This window comes from Aethalodelphis obliquidens, unplaced genomic scaffold (assembly GCF_003676395.1).
Source record: "Aethalodelphis obliquidens isolate GAN/ISIS:26980383/991018 unplaced genomic scaffold, ASM367639v1 scaffold10, whole genome shotgun sequence".
In the NCBI taxonomy this organism is placed as follows: Eukaryota; Metazoa; Chordata; class Mammalia; order Artiodactyla; family Delphinidae; genus Aethalodelphis; species Aethalodelphis obliquidens.
Window position 1 is genome coordinate 29337846 of NW_020837954.1, and position 21141 is coordinate 29358986.

At 38.0% G+C, this 21141-nt stretch overlaps 1 protein-coding gene and 1 pseudogene across 4 annotated transcripts in view; one reads left to right on the forward strand and one right to left on the reverse strand.

Annotated features, from left to right (window-relative positions):
* DLGAP5 (DLG associated protein 5) overlaps positions 1–21141 on the reverse strand; it is a 38328-nt gene that overhangs the window by 15182 nt on the left and 2005 nt on the right. For 3 of the 4 annotated variants that reach the window (XM_027111302.1, XM_027111305.1, XM_027111306.1), the window contains exons 2-12: positions 20166–20404; positions 17647–17840; positions 14514–14576; positions 12979–13063; positions 12786–12905; positions 11641–11711; positions 9526–9800; positions 8648–8772; positions 8127–8256; positions 5537–5622; positions 4614–4774 (exon numbers count right to left, since the gene is read on the reverse strand). In XM_027111302.1, the coding sequence (XP_026967103.1) occupies positions 4614–4774; positions 5537–5622; positions 8127–8256; positions 8648–8772; positions 9526–9800; positions 11641–11711; positions 12786–12905; positions 12979–13063; positions 14514–14576; positions 17647–17840; positions 20166–20403 (1548 nt within the window). In that variant the 5' untranslated portion in view covers position 20404. The remainder of the gene's footprint in view (positions 1–4613; positions 4775–5536; positions 5623–8126; positions 8257–8647; positions 8773–9525; positions 9801–11640; positions 11712–12785; positions 12906–12978; positions 13064–14513; positions 14577–17646; positions 17841–20165; positions 20405–21141) is intronic. The other variant, XM_027111304.1, reaches the window with a different exon arrangement.
* On the forward strand, positions 20556–20884 carry LOC113622784 (60S ribosomal protein L37a-like; annotated as a pseudogene).

The window sequence follows — 21141 nt, forward strand, 5'->3', positions numbered from 1 at the left end:
TGTAACACTTTTAGAAGAAAACATAAGAGAAAATCTTTGTGACCTGTGGTTAGGCAAAAAGAGTTCTTAGACATGTACACAACATAAAAGAAAAAAGTTGATAAATTGAACTTCATCAAAATCAAAAACATTTGGGACTTCCCCAGCGGTCCAGTGGTTAAGACTCTGCTCCCAATTTAGGGGCACGGGTTCAGTCCCTAGTCAGGGAACCAAGATCCTGCATGCCGTGCAGTGTGGCCAAAAAATACAAAAATCAGAAACATTTATACTGCAAAAGACATCATTAAGAAATTATAACAGAAGCCACAAATTGGGAGAAAATATTTGCAAATAATATTTCTGATAAAGGACTTGTATCCAGGATATATGAAAAACACCACTCAGTAATAAAGGCAAACCAATTTAAAAATGGGCAACAGATTTTACTAGACATTTTGCCAAAAAAGACATAGGAATGGCTAATAAGCACATGAAAAGATGCTTAACATCATTATCAAAACTATAGAGACAGTTCTCACCCACTAGGATGGCTGTATTAAAAAAGACAGACAATAACAAGTATGGACGTGGTGAAACAGGAGCACACATTGTTGGTGGAGACGTAAAATGGAGTAATCACTTTGGAAAACTGTTTGGCACTTTCTTAAAAAGTTAAACATAAATTTACTACATGATCCAGCAAAATCTAGGTATCTACCCGAGAGAAATGACAATATATATCCACACTGATATTTGTATATGAATATTCATAGAAGACTATTCATAATCACCAAAGAGTAGAAACAATATAAATGTCCATCAATTGATAAATATAGATACAAGCTACAACATGGATGAACCTCAAAAACATCATGCTAAGTGAAAGAAGTCACATACAAAAGACCACATATTGTATTATTCTACGTAATGTGAAATGCCCAGAAAAGGCAAATCTACAAAGACAGCAAGAAGATTAGTGATGCCTGGGGCTAGGAGTGAGAATGGGGATTGACTTGCAAATAGGCAGGACGGATCCTTTTGTGGTGCTAAAAATGTTCTAAATTTGGATTACGGTCACGGTGTGCAACTCTGTAAATTTACTGACAGTCATTGAATTGTACACTTAAAACAGGCAAAATTTTTTTAACATCTTTATTGGAGTATAATTGCTTTACAATGTTGTGTTAGTTTCTGCTGTATAACAACGTGAATCAGCTATATGTATACCTATATCCTCATATCTCCTCCCTCTTGCATCTCCCTCCCTCCCACCCTCCCTATCCCACCCCTCTAGGTGGTCACAAAGCACTGAGCTGATCTCCCTGTGCTATGTGGCTGCTTCCCACTACCTATCTATTTTACATTTGGTAGTGTATATATGTCCTTGCCACTCTCTCACTTCGTCCCAGCCTACCCTTCCCCCTCCCCGTGTCCTCAAATCCATTCTCAATGTCTGCGTCTTTATTCCTGTCCTGTCTCTGGGTTCTTCAGAACCATTTTCTTTTTTTTTAGATTCCATATATATGTGTTAGCATACGGTATTTAAAACAGGCTAATTTTATGATACACAGATTGTACTTCAATACAACTCTTAAAAAAAAAAAAAGGCCCCAGCAGCCAGTTTGAAGAGGCTGTCATTGGCCAAAGCTGAGAAATGAGCATCAATAAAGACAGTAACTGTAAATAATGAAAACACATCAAATATCTTTAAATCCATAAATTAACAATGATAGTAAGAAACACAGAATTAATTGACCACCATCAAAAGATACTAGTTAACCAACTCATCAGTATGAAAACTGGTAAATGTATAAAAACTGCTCACAAAGTAATGCTTATATTATGACTACATAAACACTATTCACATCTGGGCCATAAAGTTATTGAGACTATTATGTTCCCTTACTCACTTTTCTCTAGACGTAATAATTGTTTTGCTTTTTGTTTGCTTAGTTGTTCATGTGTCTATCATCGATTCAGTCTAAACTCTGCACAGTAAGTATAAATCTCCTCTTAAGGACTTCCCTGGTGGCGCAGTGGTTAAGAATCGGCCTGCCAATGCAGGGGACACGGGTTCGATCCCTGGTCCGGGAAGATCCCACATGCCGCGGAGCAACTAAGCCCGTGCGCTACAGCTACTGAGCCTGTGCTCTAGAGTACTAGAGCCACAACTACTGAACCCATGTGCCACAGCTACTGAAGCCCATGCGGCTAGAGCCCGTGCTCCGCAACAAGAGAAGCCACCGCAGTGAGAAGCCCACGCACTGCAACAGAGTAGCCCCTGCTCGCCACAACTAGAGAAAGCCCACGCGTAGCAACAAAAACCCAATGCAGTCAAAAATAAATAAATAAAATAAATTTTAAAAATAGAAAAGAAAAAAAAAGAATGCATTAAATCTCCTCTTAATAAAAAACAAATCAGGTATTTTACTCAGTTCAGCTTTCCAGAGACAGGTCTGGTAGAGCCCCTGGTCCCCTTGTGCTGATCAAGAAGTGCTGCTTCCTAAGCATGCTTCACACATTCTTGTCTCCCCTCGGCCTCAATTCTCTTGGCCCCTTGCTGGGGATCCAACCTACCTCCTCCTCCATTCTTGGCTTACTCCCTCATTTTTGTGAGGTACTTTCTCACTTAGCTTGCTAAGAAAGAGTGCTTGGGAGGTAAAATCTGAGACTGTGTGTGTTTGGAAAATGCCCTTCCACCCTCACACTTGATTGGTTGGCTACAGAGCTCCAGGTTGGAAGTTATTTCCCTCAAAAGTTTGAGGGCATTGTTCTCCCAGCTTTAAATGTTGCAGTTGAGAACTCCAAGGCTACTGTGATCCTTGACCCTTTGTATGAACCTTGTTTTCTCTCTGGAAGCTTCTACAGTTTTCTCTTCATCCCAAGAGTTGTACAGTTATACTTAATGGCATACGTTGGTGTGGGTCTACACTTGATTCACAGTGATAGGCACTCAGTGGGCTCCTTCAATCTGGAACTCATGTCCTGCAGTACTGGGGAAAATTTTTAAACCATTTCATTGATGATTTTCTATTTTTTCAGTACTCCTTTTCTGGAATTCCTATTATTTGGATACTATACTTCCTAGATTGGTCCACTTCCTCCATCCAAATACCTTTCTTCTTATTTTTGCTTTGGCTTCTTTCTTTCAGGTTTGAGGCTTTCTTGAAATGTCTAATAGTTGTTGACTATAGGTTCCTGAAATAGTAATTTATATGCTTATTTCTAAAATATGCTCAAAAAGCTACAAAGTATCATCTCCTCCCATGCCTTTACTGATCTTCCTAGTGATTCCCTCTCTCATAGCACTTTTTTTTTTTTTTTTTTTTTTGCGGTACGCGGGCCTCTCACTGCTGTGGCCTCTCCCGTTGCGGAGCACAGGGTGCGGACGCGCAGGCTCAGCGGCCATGGCTCACGGGCCCAGCCGCTCCGCGGCATGCAGGATCTTCCCGGACCGGGGCACGAACCCACGTCCCCTGCATCGGCAGGCAGACTCTCAACCACTGCGCCACCAGGGAAGCCCTCATAGCACTTTTTTACATTAGATTGGAATGATATATTTTGTCTAACTCACTAATCAAACTACAAACTCCTTTGGGGCCGAGAATGTGCCTTATTTTATCAACTCCTAGTGCAATGTCTGGCACACGGTAGGAACTCAGTAACTGCTGGATGAACGGAACTACTAAAGACTAGATTTACTCATCTTCTCACATGTAGAATCATTACAGATTATTCAACAGTTGAATATAATCTCAGTTTCCAACCCAAATAGAAATCATACTGACAATATAGGGGAGGAGAAGAAATCAGTCATCAAATTTAGACAGCACTTGGGACTTCCCTGGTGGTCCAGTGGCTAAGACTCTGCACTCCCAATGCAGGGGGCCTCGGTTCGATCCCTGGTCAGGAAACTAGATCCCACATGCCGCAACTAAGAGTTCACGTGCTGCAACTAAAGATCCCGCATGTCACAACTAAAAGATTCCCGAATGCCGCAACTAAAAGACCCCGCATGCCACAACAGAGATCCCATGTGCTGCAACTAAGACCCGACGTAGTCAAATAAACAAATAAATAAATAAAGTAAAAATTTAGACAGCACATTACAGTTTATTAAGGTGCTAATATCTCATTTAATATTACAGGCACAGGGACTTCCCTGTTGGAGCAGTGGTTAAGAATCTGCCTGCCAATGCAGGGGACACGGGTTCGAGCCCTGGTCCGGGAAGATCCCACATGCCGCGGAGCAACTAAGCCTGTGCGCCACAACTACTGAGCCTGTGCTCTAGAGTCCACGAGAAACAACTTCTGAAGCCCGTGAGCCACAACTACTGAAGCCCACGTGCCACAACTACTGAAGCCCGCGTGCCACAACTACTGAAGCCCGCACACCTAGAGCCCATGCTCCACAACAAGAGAAGCCCCCGCTCGCCACAACTAGAGAAAGCCCACGCTCAGCAACGAAGACCCAATGCAGCCACAAATAAATAAAGAAATACATAACTAATATTACAGGCACATAAGTAGCTAATACTAACCCTTTTATACTACTGTTACCTCATTTTCAAAAAATCCAAAAAAACAAAAAAACAGACTCAAAGTTAACATATTCAAAATACTTGACCACATACCTGAAAACTAAGCATATCCCAAAATCCATCCAGATCTGTACAGGTAGTTTCCTTTTCACCTCGTTTATATTCACAATTGTCCACCAGTCCTTCAAACTGTTTGAACCTTTCTTTCATAAGGAGTCTTGTTTGACCAACTGCTGTGCGAATAAGATCTTTAGCTAAAAGAAATATGAGGTTTTTAAAAGTTAAAGGACAAGACAGGACCTTTACTGCAAGCCAACCAGCTGATAAGACGACCTCATTCCAAATATCCTACAGTTACAGAATCAAATTCTTACTTTAAAGCAAAACAAAATTATCTACTACAAAACTTTGTCATACAAATATTGAGCATTTACTATCTGCTTCAATTCCTGCTAAAAATTATCAATATATATTCTCATACATATTGCTACACAGTAAAGAGCATTCTACCTCTCCTTGTATTTTATAAGAATTCAACGTCAAACTCACTGCACATCAGTATCTAAGGACTGATGTGGCAGTACACAAATGACTTTTTTCTAAATAGCTTTCCTGAATAGGTAAGGTTGGAACTTTTCAGAAAACTTGATTGATTTTGATTTGATTTCATATTGATTTAGGTAATTTTTGTTCAGAAAATATTTTTGTATACTTAAGCAATACCAACTATAGCTGTCATTCATAAAGTCACAGTAAAAAAATCTAATAATAAAATAGGCAAATGTCTAACTCTCAGGAATCATAGTCAATATTCTAACTACTTATATCTTTTAAGTCAGGTACCATTTTAGCACAGAGATATTAGTGAACATATGTGAGATATGAAAAATTCTTGCTATTTTGAATAACAATGAAATTATAAAGTTGGACAACACTGGATTTTTGTGTTTCAAATAAATGTAACCATATTAAAAAAAATAAAGGTAAGACATAAAAACATATAAATGTTCCCTCACCGTCATCTGGAATGTCCAATTCAAGCTTTCTGTCCCACTCAAGGCAGTGTGAAGTTAACTTCTCAGTTTCTGACTGGAGAGTATTTCTAAAATGATGACATACATTAGCACTATGACAATTATACAACATTAACTTCCCAGAGCTGATGCTTAATTATTTTATGAAATGTGATATGTTAAAATCCATAAATACAATTTGATATTCTATGTATGTCTATCCTTCCACACCTAAAACTTAAGTGGATGGTTAATGCCAAGAGCCCATTTTTCAAGCTAATATTTCTAGTCTTTTCTGTTCTTATTTTTCAGTGGCTAAGCAGAAAGAATCAGACATTCCTTAGTTCTGTTATTTTCCATGAAACTAAGGCGAATTCAATTGCCAAGAGTAAAATGAAGCTAAAAACTGTTAAGTCTCAAATTACTGTAAGTCTCAAATTACAGTGATAGGGCCTTAAAGATTCTATTAGGCTTTGCTTGTCCAAAGGCAGTGGTTCTCAACTGGGTCAATTTTTCCTACCAGGGAGTATTTGGCAATATCTGGAAGCATTTTTGATTGTCACGAACTGGAGGAGTGCTACTGGCCAGGGATGCTACAAAACGTCCTGCAATGCAGGGGACAGACCCCACAACAAGAATTATCCAGTCTAAAATGTCAGTAGTGCCAAGGTTAATAAACCCAGGCTCGGGCTTCCCTGGTGGTGCAGTGGTTAAGAATCTGCCTGCCAATGCAGGGCACACGGGTTCGAGCCCTGGTCCGGGAAGATCCCACATGCCACAGAGCAACTAAGCCCATGCCCCAGAACTACTGAGCCTGCGCTCTAGAGCCCGTGAGCCACAACTACTGAGCCTGCGAGCCACAACTACTGAAGCCCACACACCTAGAGCCTGTGCTCCGCAACAAGAGAAGCTACTGCAATGAGGAGCCCACGCACCACAACAAAGAGTAGCCCCCACTCGCCACAGCTAGAGAAAGCCCGCGCGCAGCAACGAAGACCCAACACAGCCAAAAATAAATTTAAAAAATAAAATAAAATAAATTTATAAAAAAAAAAGAAACCCTGGCTTAAAATTTAAACTGTTTCTTTACAAAAACATCCAAGCAGGAAAACTGAGGATAGTTTTTCTTAGAAGAATAATTTAGCTGCCTATGTCCAGTGGCAACAGGGAACAGCTTAATTAATGAGAAAGAGACCTGGCTTGGATCTGACATTATTTAGTTGGATAAATTGTTTATCATCTCAATGTCTCAGTTGAACAACACAGTGGATTAGCTAATCTCTGAAAGACCTTATAATTCTAAAACATTATGCTCTAAAAACAATTGAAGTGGTTCCCCAAAATATAAAAAGATACTCATTCATAATAGAAAGAATGGATATTAGAACTAGAGTAAGGGGAATTCCCTGGCGGTCCAGTGGTTAGGACTCCAAGCGTTCACTGCAGGGGGCACAGGTTCGATCCCCGGTAGGAGAACTAAGATCTCATACACCACACAGCGCAGCCAAAATAAATAAATAAATAAATAAATAATAAATAAATAAAATAAACTAGAGAAAGCTAATATTTTTTATCTGTTTGATTGGTAAAGCTCAAAAATTGTTAACATTGTATTGGAAAAGGTATGGGAATTTTCTTCCTATATTCACTCAAAGATAACAGAATGTAATCATTTTCTGTGTGATGTGGAATGTTAAGGCCTTTCTCGAAATGCAGGCCTCTGATATGCTTCCAAGGCATTTAGGTGACATGTTGAAGTTCCCCAAACAGGATGTTAATTTTCAATTCAGTTAGAGAAACATAATCCTATCTCATAATTTGGTGGGCCAAAGAGCCTCCTACCATCTCCCATTATCCTTCTTTTATAAAATAAACTTTAATTTAGTTCTTTGTGGAGGAAAAAAAAAAGGTATGAGAAAATAGGAACTCCCATACCTTGCTGGGGGGAATGTAAATTGAGGTCCTTATATACTTGTACATGAGAAAATTGAAACATAATACAAGTTTGTTGTTGGCAGCCTTGATTGTAATAGTAAGAGACTGAACCCAATGTAAATAACCACCAACAGGGATCTATTAAGTAAATTATGGTGTATCCATATTATTGGATACTATGTGGCCATTAAAGAACACACACACACACACACACACACACAAAACAACATGAGAAAGCTCTTTAAGTACTAAAATGGAATGTCTACTACATTTAACATTAAATGAAACAATATTAAAATATATATATATATATATATATACATGTTTATGTTAGTTTACATATGCATTATCTACCTCTGGAAATATTCACAAGAAATGAGTAACACTTGCCTCCGTGGAAGGTTCAAACTATCCCCTGGGAGGCAGAGTTGGGAAAAAGACTTCTCACTTGTACCTTTTTCTACCTTTTGAATTAGGAACCACATGAATGTACTAGTTACTGAAAAAAAATCATTAAAATTTAAAAGATAAATGAAAATCACCAAAATTCAATTTCCCCCAACTCATCTATTATATTCAGGTTAAAAATAGTATAATTTTGGTTTTAAATGTCTAGACATTGATACAAAATTCTTACACTAGGAACAAATGGACAAACCTGAAATATGGCACATCATGCTGCGGCTGAGATATCTGATCTTGATTTACTTCAAGTGATGGGACTTCTTCTTTTATTGAAAGGCCATCTGAATTTTTATTAGTAGTTTCATTTTTATTTAAAACATGTTCTATAGATTAAAGAAAATATTACATATAAATTTCAAAGCAGCAACTCATAAAATGACATCCCCCACAAGACAAATTTTTTTAAAATCCTTTAATTTTTTTCAGTGTTGAATTTTAAAATTTTATTTCTGCCTCAATGATTTCATTCACCACATATCCTCTAAAGTGTCTCCTATATTCATCTCCTCAAATTTACATTTATTTCCCCCCATCTTCTCAGTCTGTATTCCTTATTCCAACTCTTTCTCTCTCCAGATATCTTTCCCCATGTTTTCCCATCTCTTCTGACCCTGAGATCACATCCCTGAACTATATGTTGAAAAGGGCTCTAAACAAATGTCTGATAAATCACAATCCAGAAAAGCAAGTAAAAAATTAATTAAAATACAATACCTTTATTCCAAACTGTTAGAGAACCCAAAGGACATTGTAGTTTACTTGAATCTTGATGTACTGTCTTGGCAGAGAAAGTTTTACATTTTTGTGCCAAGATTTCTTTTGTTGCTACAGTCTTATCACTAAAAACAATAGCAAAAAAATACTTTATGAAACATGAGCCTCCTATATCTAACTGAAGGATTTCAAAATGATGTTACTTTTTAAAAACCTGGGATTTAATAGAAATATGTTTCTATTTTTTTTTAATGTGTCTTTCTGGAGGGGAAAAATTTAAACACCTATAGTGGAATGTCCATCTTTACTAATTATAATGAGATCCAAAGGCTGTGAAGATCTCCTCACGGAACATAAGCGCTCATAGTCTTGGATGCTGCTGAGCAGTTTCTAGTAAATTTGCCGCCAGCCAGTCTTTGCAAAACAACCTTGCTGTTTCTCTTAATGATTCCAACTGATTTTCCCCCCACTTTGCAAGTTAATTATCTTTGGCTTTAGAAGTAGTTTTTCTAAAGTAATACTCGGCAAAAAAACAAACAAAAAAAACCCCAAACCATGTCTGAACTACAGTACTATAGAAATCTCTTCCTTCTAAACATTTATTTCTAAGTATTATAATAAAGACACTTATAAAAAGCAAAAAAACACAAAGTGTACCATGAAAATAATGATAAAAACAATGTATAGGAAATACCAAAACTGTCAAATACATTACTGTAGTCTTCTGAAGAATTTTTTTAAAAGACCAAAGTTTCATGATTTATAATTAATATAATTTACTAACTAAATATTAACTTTTAAAAAGCACAGGACAAATCTAAGAAAGGCATTTGTTATCCATCTTAGCAAGGAATTCATTATTAACATTAAATTCTTACACTTCTGTGTTTAAAGGGGTCCAGGTATAACTGGGTGTCAAGAAAGCACTGGCACTTCTGGGAGTCATAGGTGTTACTTGATAGGTCTTCAGACCATCTAGTGGCTGAAACATAAAATCTTTAGGTGCAAAGGAATTCTTCCCCTTCATTTTTGCACTATTTGTCTTAGATAAATTTTCCATTTTTGATAAGACACCATCTGGATCCATTCCAATTGTTGTACTGGTTTGTGAATCCAAAGTACTTTCTTCACTATCAACTTTAAAAGAAATGGCCTAGATGGGAGGAAACAGAATGGAGTAAGAATTTCTCTTCTGGGGATATATTCAAACCAATTTTTACAGGCCTGAAAATATGAAAGTTGAGCTATGTGTCCCTTGTGCATAATTTAGGAGAAAAAAATAAATACAATTAAATGTAAATATGGAATCAGTAGCCAGCTAACTAAACCACTGTCATGATCCAGAGAGACACAGAACCAATCCTCATTAAAAGGACTAAATAATAGGTTTTAAGTATTAAAATTAAATATATGAAAACTAAGGTGGAAAAATTACCCACCTAACAAACACCTACCTTTTTATTTAAATTATGTTGATAATTACCATGGTTGAGAATCAGAAATCCAATGTTTATTGGATGACTACTATTGTCAAGGACCAAATCCTCTTTTAAAATCACCTTGATTATAAATAAATTTATCATGAGAAAAATATTTTTCAGTGTGACGACACAGTGAGATTAACCATATAAAATGTGAAGCTTATTTTCTCTGTCAATTTAATTATTTGGTTTTTTTAAAACTGAGATATAACTGACATATAACATTTTTTAGTATCAGGTGTGCAACATAATGATTTGATATTTGTATATACTGCAAAATGATCTAGACGATGAGTCTAATGAACAACTGTCACTACACAAAGGTACAATTTTTTTTTCTTGTGATGAGAACTTTAATGACCTACCCTCTTTGCAACTTTCAAATATACAACACAGTATTATTAACCATAGTCACTATGTTTTATAGTGAATCCCCAGGACTCACTTTGTAACTGGAAGTTTATAACTTTTGACCACCTTCACCGATTTCACCCACCCATATAAACATAATTTTTAGAGGTTTTTACATTTCTGATTTTTAATTTTTAGTTAAGAATCTAGCCACATTTCTTATACTTTGGCATAACTTTTTTTCTTTTAAAATAAATTTATTTTTGGCTGCGTTGGGTGTTCATTGCTGCACACAGTCTTTCTCTAGTTGCAGTGAGCGGGGACTACTCTTCATTGCAGTGCATGGGCTTCTCATTGCAGTGGCTTCTCTTATTGCGAAGCATGGGCTCTAGGCACATGGGTTTCAGTAGTTGTGGCATGCAGGCTCAGTAGTTGTGGCTCGCGGGCTCTAGAGCTCAGGCTCAGTAGTTGTGGTGCACGGGCTTAGTTGCTCCACAGCATGTGGGATCTTCCCGGACCAGGGCTCGAATCCGTGTCCCCTGCAGTGGCAGGCGGATTCTTAACCACTGCGCCACCAGGGAAGTCCCTAACTTTTTTAAGGTTAAGGAACTGTGTAGCATGGATTATAAAACAAGGCATTGGGGCCTCAAAATTGTGGCTCTTTTTTGAAGACTCTACCATGTACTATGGTAGACGCTATCAGAAATGTTAGGTTATTTAATTCTTAAAACTACTCCATGTAGGTATTACGGGTTGGAGATGGGAAAACAAATTCCTAAGTTGTCCAAGGTTATATAGCTAATTGGAAGCAGAGACAATATTCAAACTCAGGCCTAGCTGAATCCAAAGTCAATGCATTTCACCCTACTCCATCCTATCTCTTAGCTAGTTCCCACATGAAGGTTTCGGTCAGCTGTGTTTTTATCACTTTTCTCTATTTCCTGTTAATCAAATTATGCTTTCTCTACCTATAAAACTCTGAGGATAAGACACCTGAAAAACAACAGTAAATCCTCCTGATGCTTCTTTATGGTTCAAGAGATTTTAACACATGTTGTAAGTTATCTTCTTGAAGCAGTTCTATATGCTTAATTTCAATTTTATGAAAGTAGTAGTGAGATTTTCAAAGTACCTAGAAATAAACAGATGTTTATACTCTACCTTGTCAGGTTTTGTTTCTATCTTTTTGGCAGGTCTTCCTTGATTTGGTGCCTCTGTTTCTGCTTCATTAACTAAAATAAAAGTGAAATAAGCCATCCATTTAGACTAGATAAAAAATGCTGCATTAAAAGTACTAATTTGGGAAAGGAAAACAGGCAATAGGAATGTATGTCAAAGAATTTTATGATTAAAAGTCACATTATAAAATAGGAAATAAATAGATGAAATTTCCTGCCAAGTTTAGGCCATCTGTTTTCAAAACAAAAGTGTTAAGGTATTTTACCTTTTGCCTCTGAATATCAAATATGTATTTATTATAGAAAATTAGAAAAAATTTTAAAAAGCACAAAAACAACAACAATCAGAAATTTTACCCAAGCTTACACTACTCAGTGGTAATCACTATTGACACTTCAGAGTACGTTTTTCCAGTTTTTTCCTATGTTCACATTCACATACATATTTTAGAATTTCAGTCATACTGTTCAGGGTTTGAGCTGATTTTCTTTGCCCACTTAATACGATTAACCATGTCATTAAGTGTTCTTTCATACATTGTTCTTAAATGGTTACATTGTATTCCACCAAATGGATGGACTGTAACTTATTGGGGCCATTAATTTTTCACTTTGAAGCACTGCTTACACCAATTCAGTACTTCAACATTTGAGCACCCACTGGGATATCGGGGCACAAAACCTATCTTCCTCCTCTCCTACTCAAAAAAGTACATAATGATTTTAAAAATTGAACACAGGGGCTTGCCTGGTGGTGCAGTAGTTAAGAATCCACCTGCCAATGCAGGGGACACGGGTTCGACCCCTGGCCCGGGAAGATCCCACATGCTGCGGAGCAACTAAGCCCGTGTGCCACAACTACTGAGCCTGTGCTCTAGAGCCCAAGAGCCACAACTACTGAAGCCAGTGCGCCTAGAGTCCATGCTCCGCAACAAGAGAAGCCAATGCAATGAGAAGACTGTGCACCACAATGAAGAGTAGCCCCCACTGGTTGCAACTAGACAAAGCCCGCGCGCAGCAACGAAGACCCAATGCAGCCAAAAATTAATTAATTTTTAAAAATTGAACACAAAGAACCTCAAGTACCAAAACATCCTAGCTCAGTCACTGATCAAGAAATGTTCTTACCATTAGTAGCCCTTGTCACTGGCTTTCTTGCTGTAGTAGGCGGGACTGTTCTGGCAATCTGCTTTGCTGCTTGAGTAGCCGATCGAGTCATTCTCACTGGCGGCATTACAGGTTGTATAGCTGTGGGAACAAATAATAAAATCAAATGTTTGTGGTAATTTTAAATTATTGTTGTGGCAACATCAGAACTTACCTTTTTTCTCTTTGTCCAACACTTTCTTTTCAGAAGCCTGTCTTTGACCAGGTCGGATTGCTCGAACATCACTCCCATTATCAATCTATTCAAAATATTAGGTACTATGTGATTTAATTGCATAATGAACCAAACCACCACATTTTTAATGTGTAAATCGACCCCTCATCTGAAACCTGATATTGTAAATGACTCAGCAAAAAACCCACTACCCCAAATAAAATGAGATGAAGAAACAAGTTTTCCATTTTATACATTTCCTTACAAGCTTTTTCAGAAACCTAGAATTTAGAAAATGCTAATAACCTAAGCTATTAAAAAAATAACTGACTATAATCTTCTGAGACTCCTTAAACATACCAGGCATGTTTTCAATTCAAGACCTTTGAATTTTGTCTAGAAAATTCTTCTCCTGGAAGAAAGCTCTTTCCCACAGTTCACTCTTCTATTTCCTTAAAGACTTCATTTAAAATGCCACCATCTGGGAACTTCCCTGGTGGCGCAGTGGTTAAGAATCTGCCTGCCAATGCAGGGGACACAGGTTTGAGCCTTGGTCTGGGAAGATCCCACATGCCACGGAGCAACTAAGCCTGTGCACCACAACTACTGAGCCCACGCACTGCAACTACTGAAGCCCGCATGCCTAGAGCCCATGCTCTGCAACAAGAGAAGCCACCACAATAAGAAGCCTGCACACCGCAACAAACAGTAGCCCCTACTCGCAGCAACTAGAGAAAAGCCTGCGCACAGCAATGAAGACCCAACACAGTCAAAAATAAATAAATAAATTTATTAAAAATAAAATAAAATGCCACCATCTGAGGCCTGATCAAAATTCCACCCTACACCTACTTCAAAACTCCCCACCTCCCTTCTTCTTCTTTTTTTTTAATGTCCCCCATAATACTTAATACTTTTGACCATCTGACATACTATATAGTTCTTTTTTTAGTGCTCTCTCTCACGTAAGCTCCTTGAAAACAGGGAATTTTGTTTGTTTTGCTCAGTTATATTCTAGAGCCTAAAGGAACATGGTAGTGACTCAAATTCATTGAATACATGAAACTTAGCTTCCTCACCTGACAAAGAGGCATACTATTTCCCTCTTTGCCCACTTGACTTTATTTTAGTAATCCTCCTAATAAGTTTATCCATAACCGTGTTTTGAAGACCCATAAGTTTATAACACTCACCCTGTATGCTTTATATCCCTATCTACACTTCATGGTGACATGGGATGCATAATAGAAGCCCGGTAAACAAACAAACAAAAAAGAGTGTGGCACAGAGTTTAGTATAGATCTCATAAGGGATGTCTGGGCAAAGAATATTTTAAGTGACTATTTCCTTAGCATCTAGCCAAATCTGCTCTGCCACCATACCAAAACAGTGATTTTGGTAGTACTATTGACTCTAGTAAAATAATCACTATGCTTGAAGATGGTATTAGATTAAAAATAAATTTACTTACTCTGAGGAAAAAAAAGTACAATTTGTCATTTTAGTAACAATGACTTACTAACTATCAACTTTACCTTTGTCAGCTCCATTTGGTCTTTGGCCTTTGACCTCGTAATCCGTACAGAAGATGGAACAGCCTTAAAACAGTCAAAAGAAGATAAAGTTAAAAAAATAAATAAACTGGCAAAATTTACTTCCATGTTTCATTATGAAATAAAGTTTCCATTTTAAAGTTAAATTTTATCCTTAATAATTTATGGCAAAAAGATACTTGCTAACTTAATTTTTTTTTAATTTAAATTTTAATTTTTTCGGCCGTGCCGTGCAGCTTGCGGGTCTTAGTTCCCCAACCAGGGATTGAACCCAGGCCTCTGGCAGTGAAAGCACTGAGTCCTAACCCCTGGACTGCCAGGGAATTCCCTAAGTTATTGTTTTTTCTGGTTCTGGCTTGATTTAAATTATGTTTAAGTTAATAACTTCAAAACTTACCCATATTTTTCAATGAGGAGAGAGAAGAAATTTCAAAGCATATTTTCCAAGTATTAGGATCCTCATTAATGTGATTAGCTAGACATATTTAAAAGGGGGTAGATGAACAAACTAGAGTATTAGGATCTTTTGTTTTCTGTTTATGAAAAGATACTGTACAGCTTACTTCCCTAGCTTTGACAATTTGCCTTCAAATCTCATGATTATACCTGTCCATTGTCAGTAAGAAAATGGAGACCTAATCACAAAATGTGAAAAAAATTTAGCATGAGAAAGACCAATTAAAAAATTATAAGGTATTTATCAACTCTGTAAAATTTCTTAAGAAACATAATCAGGGACTTCCCCAGTGGTCCAGTGGTTAAGAATCCACCTTCCAACGCAGGGGACATGGGTTTGATCCTTGGTTGGGGAACTAAGATCCCACACGCCACGGCGCAACTAAGCCCGTGCGCCACAACTAGAGAAGTCCACATGCAGCAACGAAAACCCAACGCAGCCAAAATTAAAAAAAAAAAAAAAAAAACCCACAAGGATGTGTCTCTTGTTCCTCCTACACATATTTTTAAGATATTTTAAAATAGTTGTTTACAGTGTAGACCAATGATTGGTATCTACATATTCCTAAAAAGACAGCTTAAATCTAATCCCAAGAGGTCTTCTTTGATGTTCCTCCAAATATAAACAGTCTATCCTTCCTCTAATATAAAGAACATATTTATCTGTATCTTTCCACCATGAACTACAGTTTATTAATTTTGGTCTCTTCTACAGTGTCCTAAGATCATACAGAGTAAATAAATCAAAGATCTGTCAAATGAATCATTGAGATTCATGAAGCCTAGAAAAACAAGCAATATCTTCAGCCTTTATATTATTCAGTTCTTATTTAAATCAGGAATGAGTATACAGTCAATGAGATCTTTTATACATATCTTTAAATAGCAAATCAGGGATTTCCCTGGTGGCGCAGTGGTTAAGAATCCGCCTGCCAATGCAGGGGACACGGGTTCGAGCCCTGGTCCGGGAAGATCCCACATGGCGCGGAGCAACTAAGCCTGTGCGACACAACAACTGAGCCTGTGCTCTAGGGCCCACGAGCCACAATAACTGAGCCTGCATGCCACAACTACTGAAGCCCGCGCGCCTAGAGCCCGTGCTCCGCAAAGAGAAGCCACCTCAGTGAGAAGCCTGCGCACCACAATGAAGAGTAGCCCCGGCTTGCTGCAACTAGAGAAAGCCTGCACAGAGCAACGAAGACCCAACGCAGCCAAAAATAAATAAATAAATAATAAAATAAATAAATAGCAAATCACCAGTGACTAGCAAGTTTACAAGTTTACAAATCCAACTGATCTGTTCAAACTTCATCCTTCCTGATTCACTAACCATTCTCTTTAGATCACTCCTCCTTTAGCTTCTATCCTCCATTTTAGCTCTGCTGCCACTCTGACCAGTCCTTTTCAGCATATCACTGCCCACCTAAAGGTGTTCTCTAGACCTCACTTTCATAATTTTATATACCCTAATTGGAATGGTCTCATTTAGTCCTATAGCTTAAGTGTCCATTCATACTCCCAATATCATATCCAAAATCCACATCTGATCCCCATCCTGATTTCCAAATTTTTATTCCCAACTGCCTGATGTCTAGATGGCCCAAATAGGATTTTTTTTAAAAAGGGTATTAATATTCACCCACTTAAGCTTTTCTTGCCTTCCTCATCTCTTCTAGCAGCAGCAAAATTTGTATTATTGATCAAACTATTATCTTCAGAATCATCATCTTATCTCTAACTTTTCAACTTCCTCCACCCCTCACCATCTACTTGGTCACCAGTCCTATCAAATTTATCTCTTAAGATGTCTTACATGACACCTGTTAGAATGGCTATTATCAAAAAGACAAGAAATAATAAGTGTTGGTGAGGATATGGAGAAACAGGAACCCCTGAGCACTGTTGGTAGGAATGTAAATTGGTGCAGCCACTATGAAAAACAGTATGGAAGATCCTCAAAAAATTAAAATTAGAACTACCATATGATCCAGCATTTCCAATTCTGAGTATTTATCCAAAGGAAAAGAAAACACTAACTCAAAAATATGTATGTATCCCCATGTACGTTGCAGCATTATTTACAATAGCCAAGACTTGTAAACAACTCAGGTGCCCATCACTTGAGTGAGGTGCAGGGTAGGTGAAATGGGTGAAGGTGGTCAAAAAGTACAAACTTCCAGGTTTAAAATAAGTAAGTCCCGGGAATGTAATATACAGTATGGTGCCTACAGTTAATAATACTGTATTGTATATTTGAAAGTTGCTAAGAGAGTATATCTGAAATGTTCTCATCACAAGAAAAAAAGTTCAAGTCCAGCCTAATCTTCCCTGAGTATTACTTTGATAATGGTACAACCTCGTTTATAAACCTCCCCTGACTCTCCATATCCTAGAGGATAAATGCCAAATACTTTGGTATAGCATTCACTGTTCAGCCTGGCTCTACCAGCTGTCCTAGTTTTATCCAATCTCAACCTAAATACAGCTACATCAAGAGACCCTGTTTTCATCTTCTGAGTTACTATTATGTCATTCCCACCTCCTACCAGCTAATTAAATGAATAAAGGGACTCGGGGAAATGGTTATTTTAGTCATCTAATCTCCTAAAGAAAATTCCAGTTAAAAGGAATATATATCAAGTTAGGATACTAAACTTACCTTTTTTGGCTCAGCTTTCATAGTACTCTGGTTTGAGAAAAGAAAACTAGGAATATCAGGTCTATAAAGACCCACTTTAAATACTCCTCGTTTAGCTTTCTCTCTCTGCTCTTTCAATTTTTGAAGCTGCTTTTCTTCTTTGTATTTTTGGAGCATTTGCTTTCGTTGATCACCTAGAATAGTTTTCACTGACTCTAAGTAGGAAAAAGAAAAAAAGAAAAATACAATATATAAAACATTACAGATAAAAAGTTAGGCAAACAACTTCTAACTTCAACTGTTGCTAAGAAATGCTTTTAGTAACTTCTTGTTAATTCCTTAGCACTTCAAGTTATTTCCACCCCTATTTTAAAATTCCTATTTCTTTCACCTTCATTTGTTCAAATATATAACTGTTTACTATGTACTAGGCATGTATTACTTCATGTTTAAATTAATTAGCTTCTATGATAGTCAGCCTCCAAGCTGACCTCCAGCGATTCTCACCTCCTGGTAGACATGCCTTGTGTCATCCCCTCCCATACTAAATAGGGCTGACCTGTGTAACCAAGAAAGTACTGTGGAAATGATAGAGAACGACTCCCACAACTAGGCCATTAAAGACATCACAGCTTTTGTCCTGCTCTCTCTTGGATCCCTTGCTCTGGGGGGAAGCCAGTGGCCACGTGGAACCTTAAGGAACTCAAGCGGCCCCATGGAGATGTCCACATGACAAAGAACTAAGGCCTCCTGCCAAAAGCCAGCATCATCTTGCTGGTAATGTGAATGAGTCACCTTAGAAGCAGATCCTTTACAATAATCAAAACAGGGACTTCTCTGGTGGTCCAGTGGTTAAGACTCCCAATGCAGGGGGCCCAGGTTCAATCCCTGGTTGGTGAACTAAGATCCACATACCACAACTAAGCCTGTGCACCGCAACTACTGAGCCCAGGCACCACAACTAGAGAAGCCCATGTGCCGCAAGTAAGAAGCCTGCGTGCCGCAACTAAGACCCGGCACAGCCAAAAAAAAAAAAAAAAAAAGCCAATGTCCTTATAATGATGGCCCTCAGGGCTCTATGGGAGCTAAGCTGTTTGCCTTCTCCATCCATGCTTACCTACTTGCTTTCTCTGGAACATACCAGACCCACTCCCACCTCCAGGCCTTCGCAAATGAGGAATAAAAGATATTCTAATAGCATATTGACAAGGTTAAATTTTGTTTGAAAGATTTTGGTCGAGGAAAGAAGCATTTGAGAGGGTATGAGTAGAGGAAGGTAATGTCACCTCTTCTCAGACAGAAAATGTCTAGCTCTTCCTTCAAAGGCCATCCTATATAATCCTACGACCCAGTGTTCATTTTCTCTGAACTCCTAAGAGATGTTATTCTTTACTCTATCCCCCTCAACCACCAACCCACTTCCTTTGACCTTCAAACATAAACTGATCACTTCATCTCAAAAACAAAAAAGTACCCTACGACACTTTAATCCAATTCCTTTCTCTCACTTTCCTTTAGAATCACAAAAATGACAAATCTGGAAGAAATAGTTTAGCCCAACCTCCCCTTTTACAGAAGCAATTAAGCTGAATATGTTGAGTGTCTTGTACGTGTCACACATTACACTGGTTCTGGAAAAATGATAAAACTGAAGTAGTGAACACGTAAAACAACTTGACATCTCATTTCTTTCTCTATAAAACTTCTAAGACTTCATCTTTCTGCCATTTCTTCACAATTTATCCTTGCTTTATTTCACTGCAATCTAGCTCCTAGTGCCTGCTATATAAACACAACTAAATAGGAGTCCAATAAGTCCTTCCGATTAAATGCATGTCATTTCCCAGTTCTCTTCCTTCTTTTCTATAGCATCCCTTGCCTTCTAAGACAACCATTTTTATTATTTTTATCTCTTGCTGAGATCATTCTCTTTTCTGGTTGGTTCTTTCCCTACTAATTACCCCAAATCCTTTTGGGCAAACTACAGGGATGAATCCTTTGCTCTTCCCTCTAAGAAGTGTTCCCATTGGCAAAGTACCCTTACTTCATGGATACTTCAATCAGTTCTATTTTTATGTCCCTTATCAATTTATCTTGTCAATATTTATCTTATCCAAGCTCCAGAAGTAAGAACTTTAGGATTCCTGTAAGGCCATATAGGTAAAAAGTGTTATAATACTCCATAGGTGAATGGCTTTAGCCTAGCTAGGACGTCCACTGCCTTTACTTGAGTGCTTTTTTTTGGGGGGGGAAGGGGGGCACGCCAGGCAGCCTGCAGGATCTTAGTTCCCCCACCAAGGATCAAACCCAGGCCCCTGGCAGTGGAAGTGTGGAGTCCTAACTACTGGACCATCTGGGAATTCCCAACACAGCCTTTACTTGAAATAGACAGTATTTAGTTGTAGAAAACACCAAGTTATTTATTTAGAATGGCATTTCAAAACTCCATTCTTCTGGTCAGGGTTGTTTTTAACCTCAGGTATTAAACCAACTTTTATTCACTCTTCAAACACTTGAAATTACAATAGACTTTTACTTACTTGGCTTGACATCGGCCTTTTCTGGAACAAGCTCATGAGATATCTCATCTAATTCAAGAAGAATTCTACCTTCCAAGGTTGGAACGTTGACATCTTTCAAACCAAAGTGTCTATTTCGTTCATATTCCTTATGTCTGTTTTCTTTCTGAGACAGTGATTTCCTATGAGCAATTTTAGTTCTAATCATGTCGGTACTTAATTGCTTTTTGTGTCGACTGGCAAAATGTGATGAAGCCATCCTATCAGGAAAAAGAGAGAAAGACCAACTTACGTGAAATTTCATTTGATTATTTAAAAAGTTAGGATTCCAGTTCACCTCCCACCCCAGAGTCTTCTGAAAAAAAAAAATTAAAATACAGCTCTCTGGGCTCAGACCTAGGTTGTGGCAACATGGCTAAACGCACCAAGGTCAGAATCGTGGGTAAATACGGGACCCATGTTGCCTCCCTCAGGAAAATGGTGAAGAAAACTGAAATCAGCCAGCACGCCTAGCACACTTGCTCCTGTGGCAAAACCAAGATGAAGAGACAAGCTGTGGGCATTTGGCATTTCCTGCATGAAAACGGTTGTTGATGGTGCCTGGACCTACAACACCACTTCTGCCGTCACAGTAAAGTCACCAGAAGACTGATGGAATTGAAGGACCAGTAGAAGGCCACCATTTGAAACATTGCTAGCCTATAATAAATGGGTTAATTTACATAATAAAAAATACAAAATGGAATAAATATGTGACTGAAGAGTGGGAAGGAGGTTATCAAAAGATAAAACACTACAACCTATTTTGAGGTTCTGAACAGGAACTTGCTTGACAGATGAAGTGAAGCCCAGGAAGCTAAAGTCCAGAATATAAATAAGAGGGTCTAGGCTTACCATAGAGAGCACTGCAAAATAGAGTAGGAAGTAAAGGTGAAAATAGGGATAGAGTATACAGAATAGTTTCCTTAACTTTCCCCTGGTGATGAATGCAGGCAGG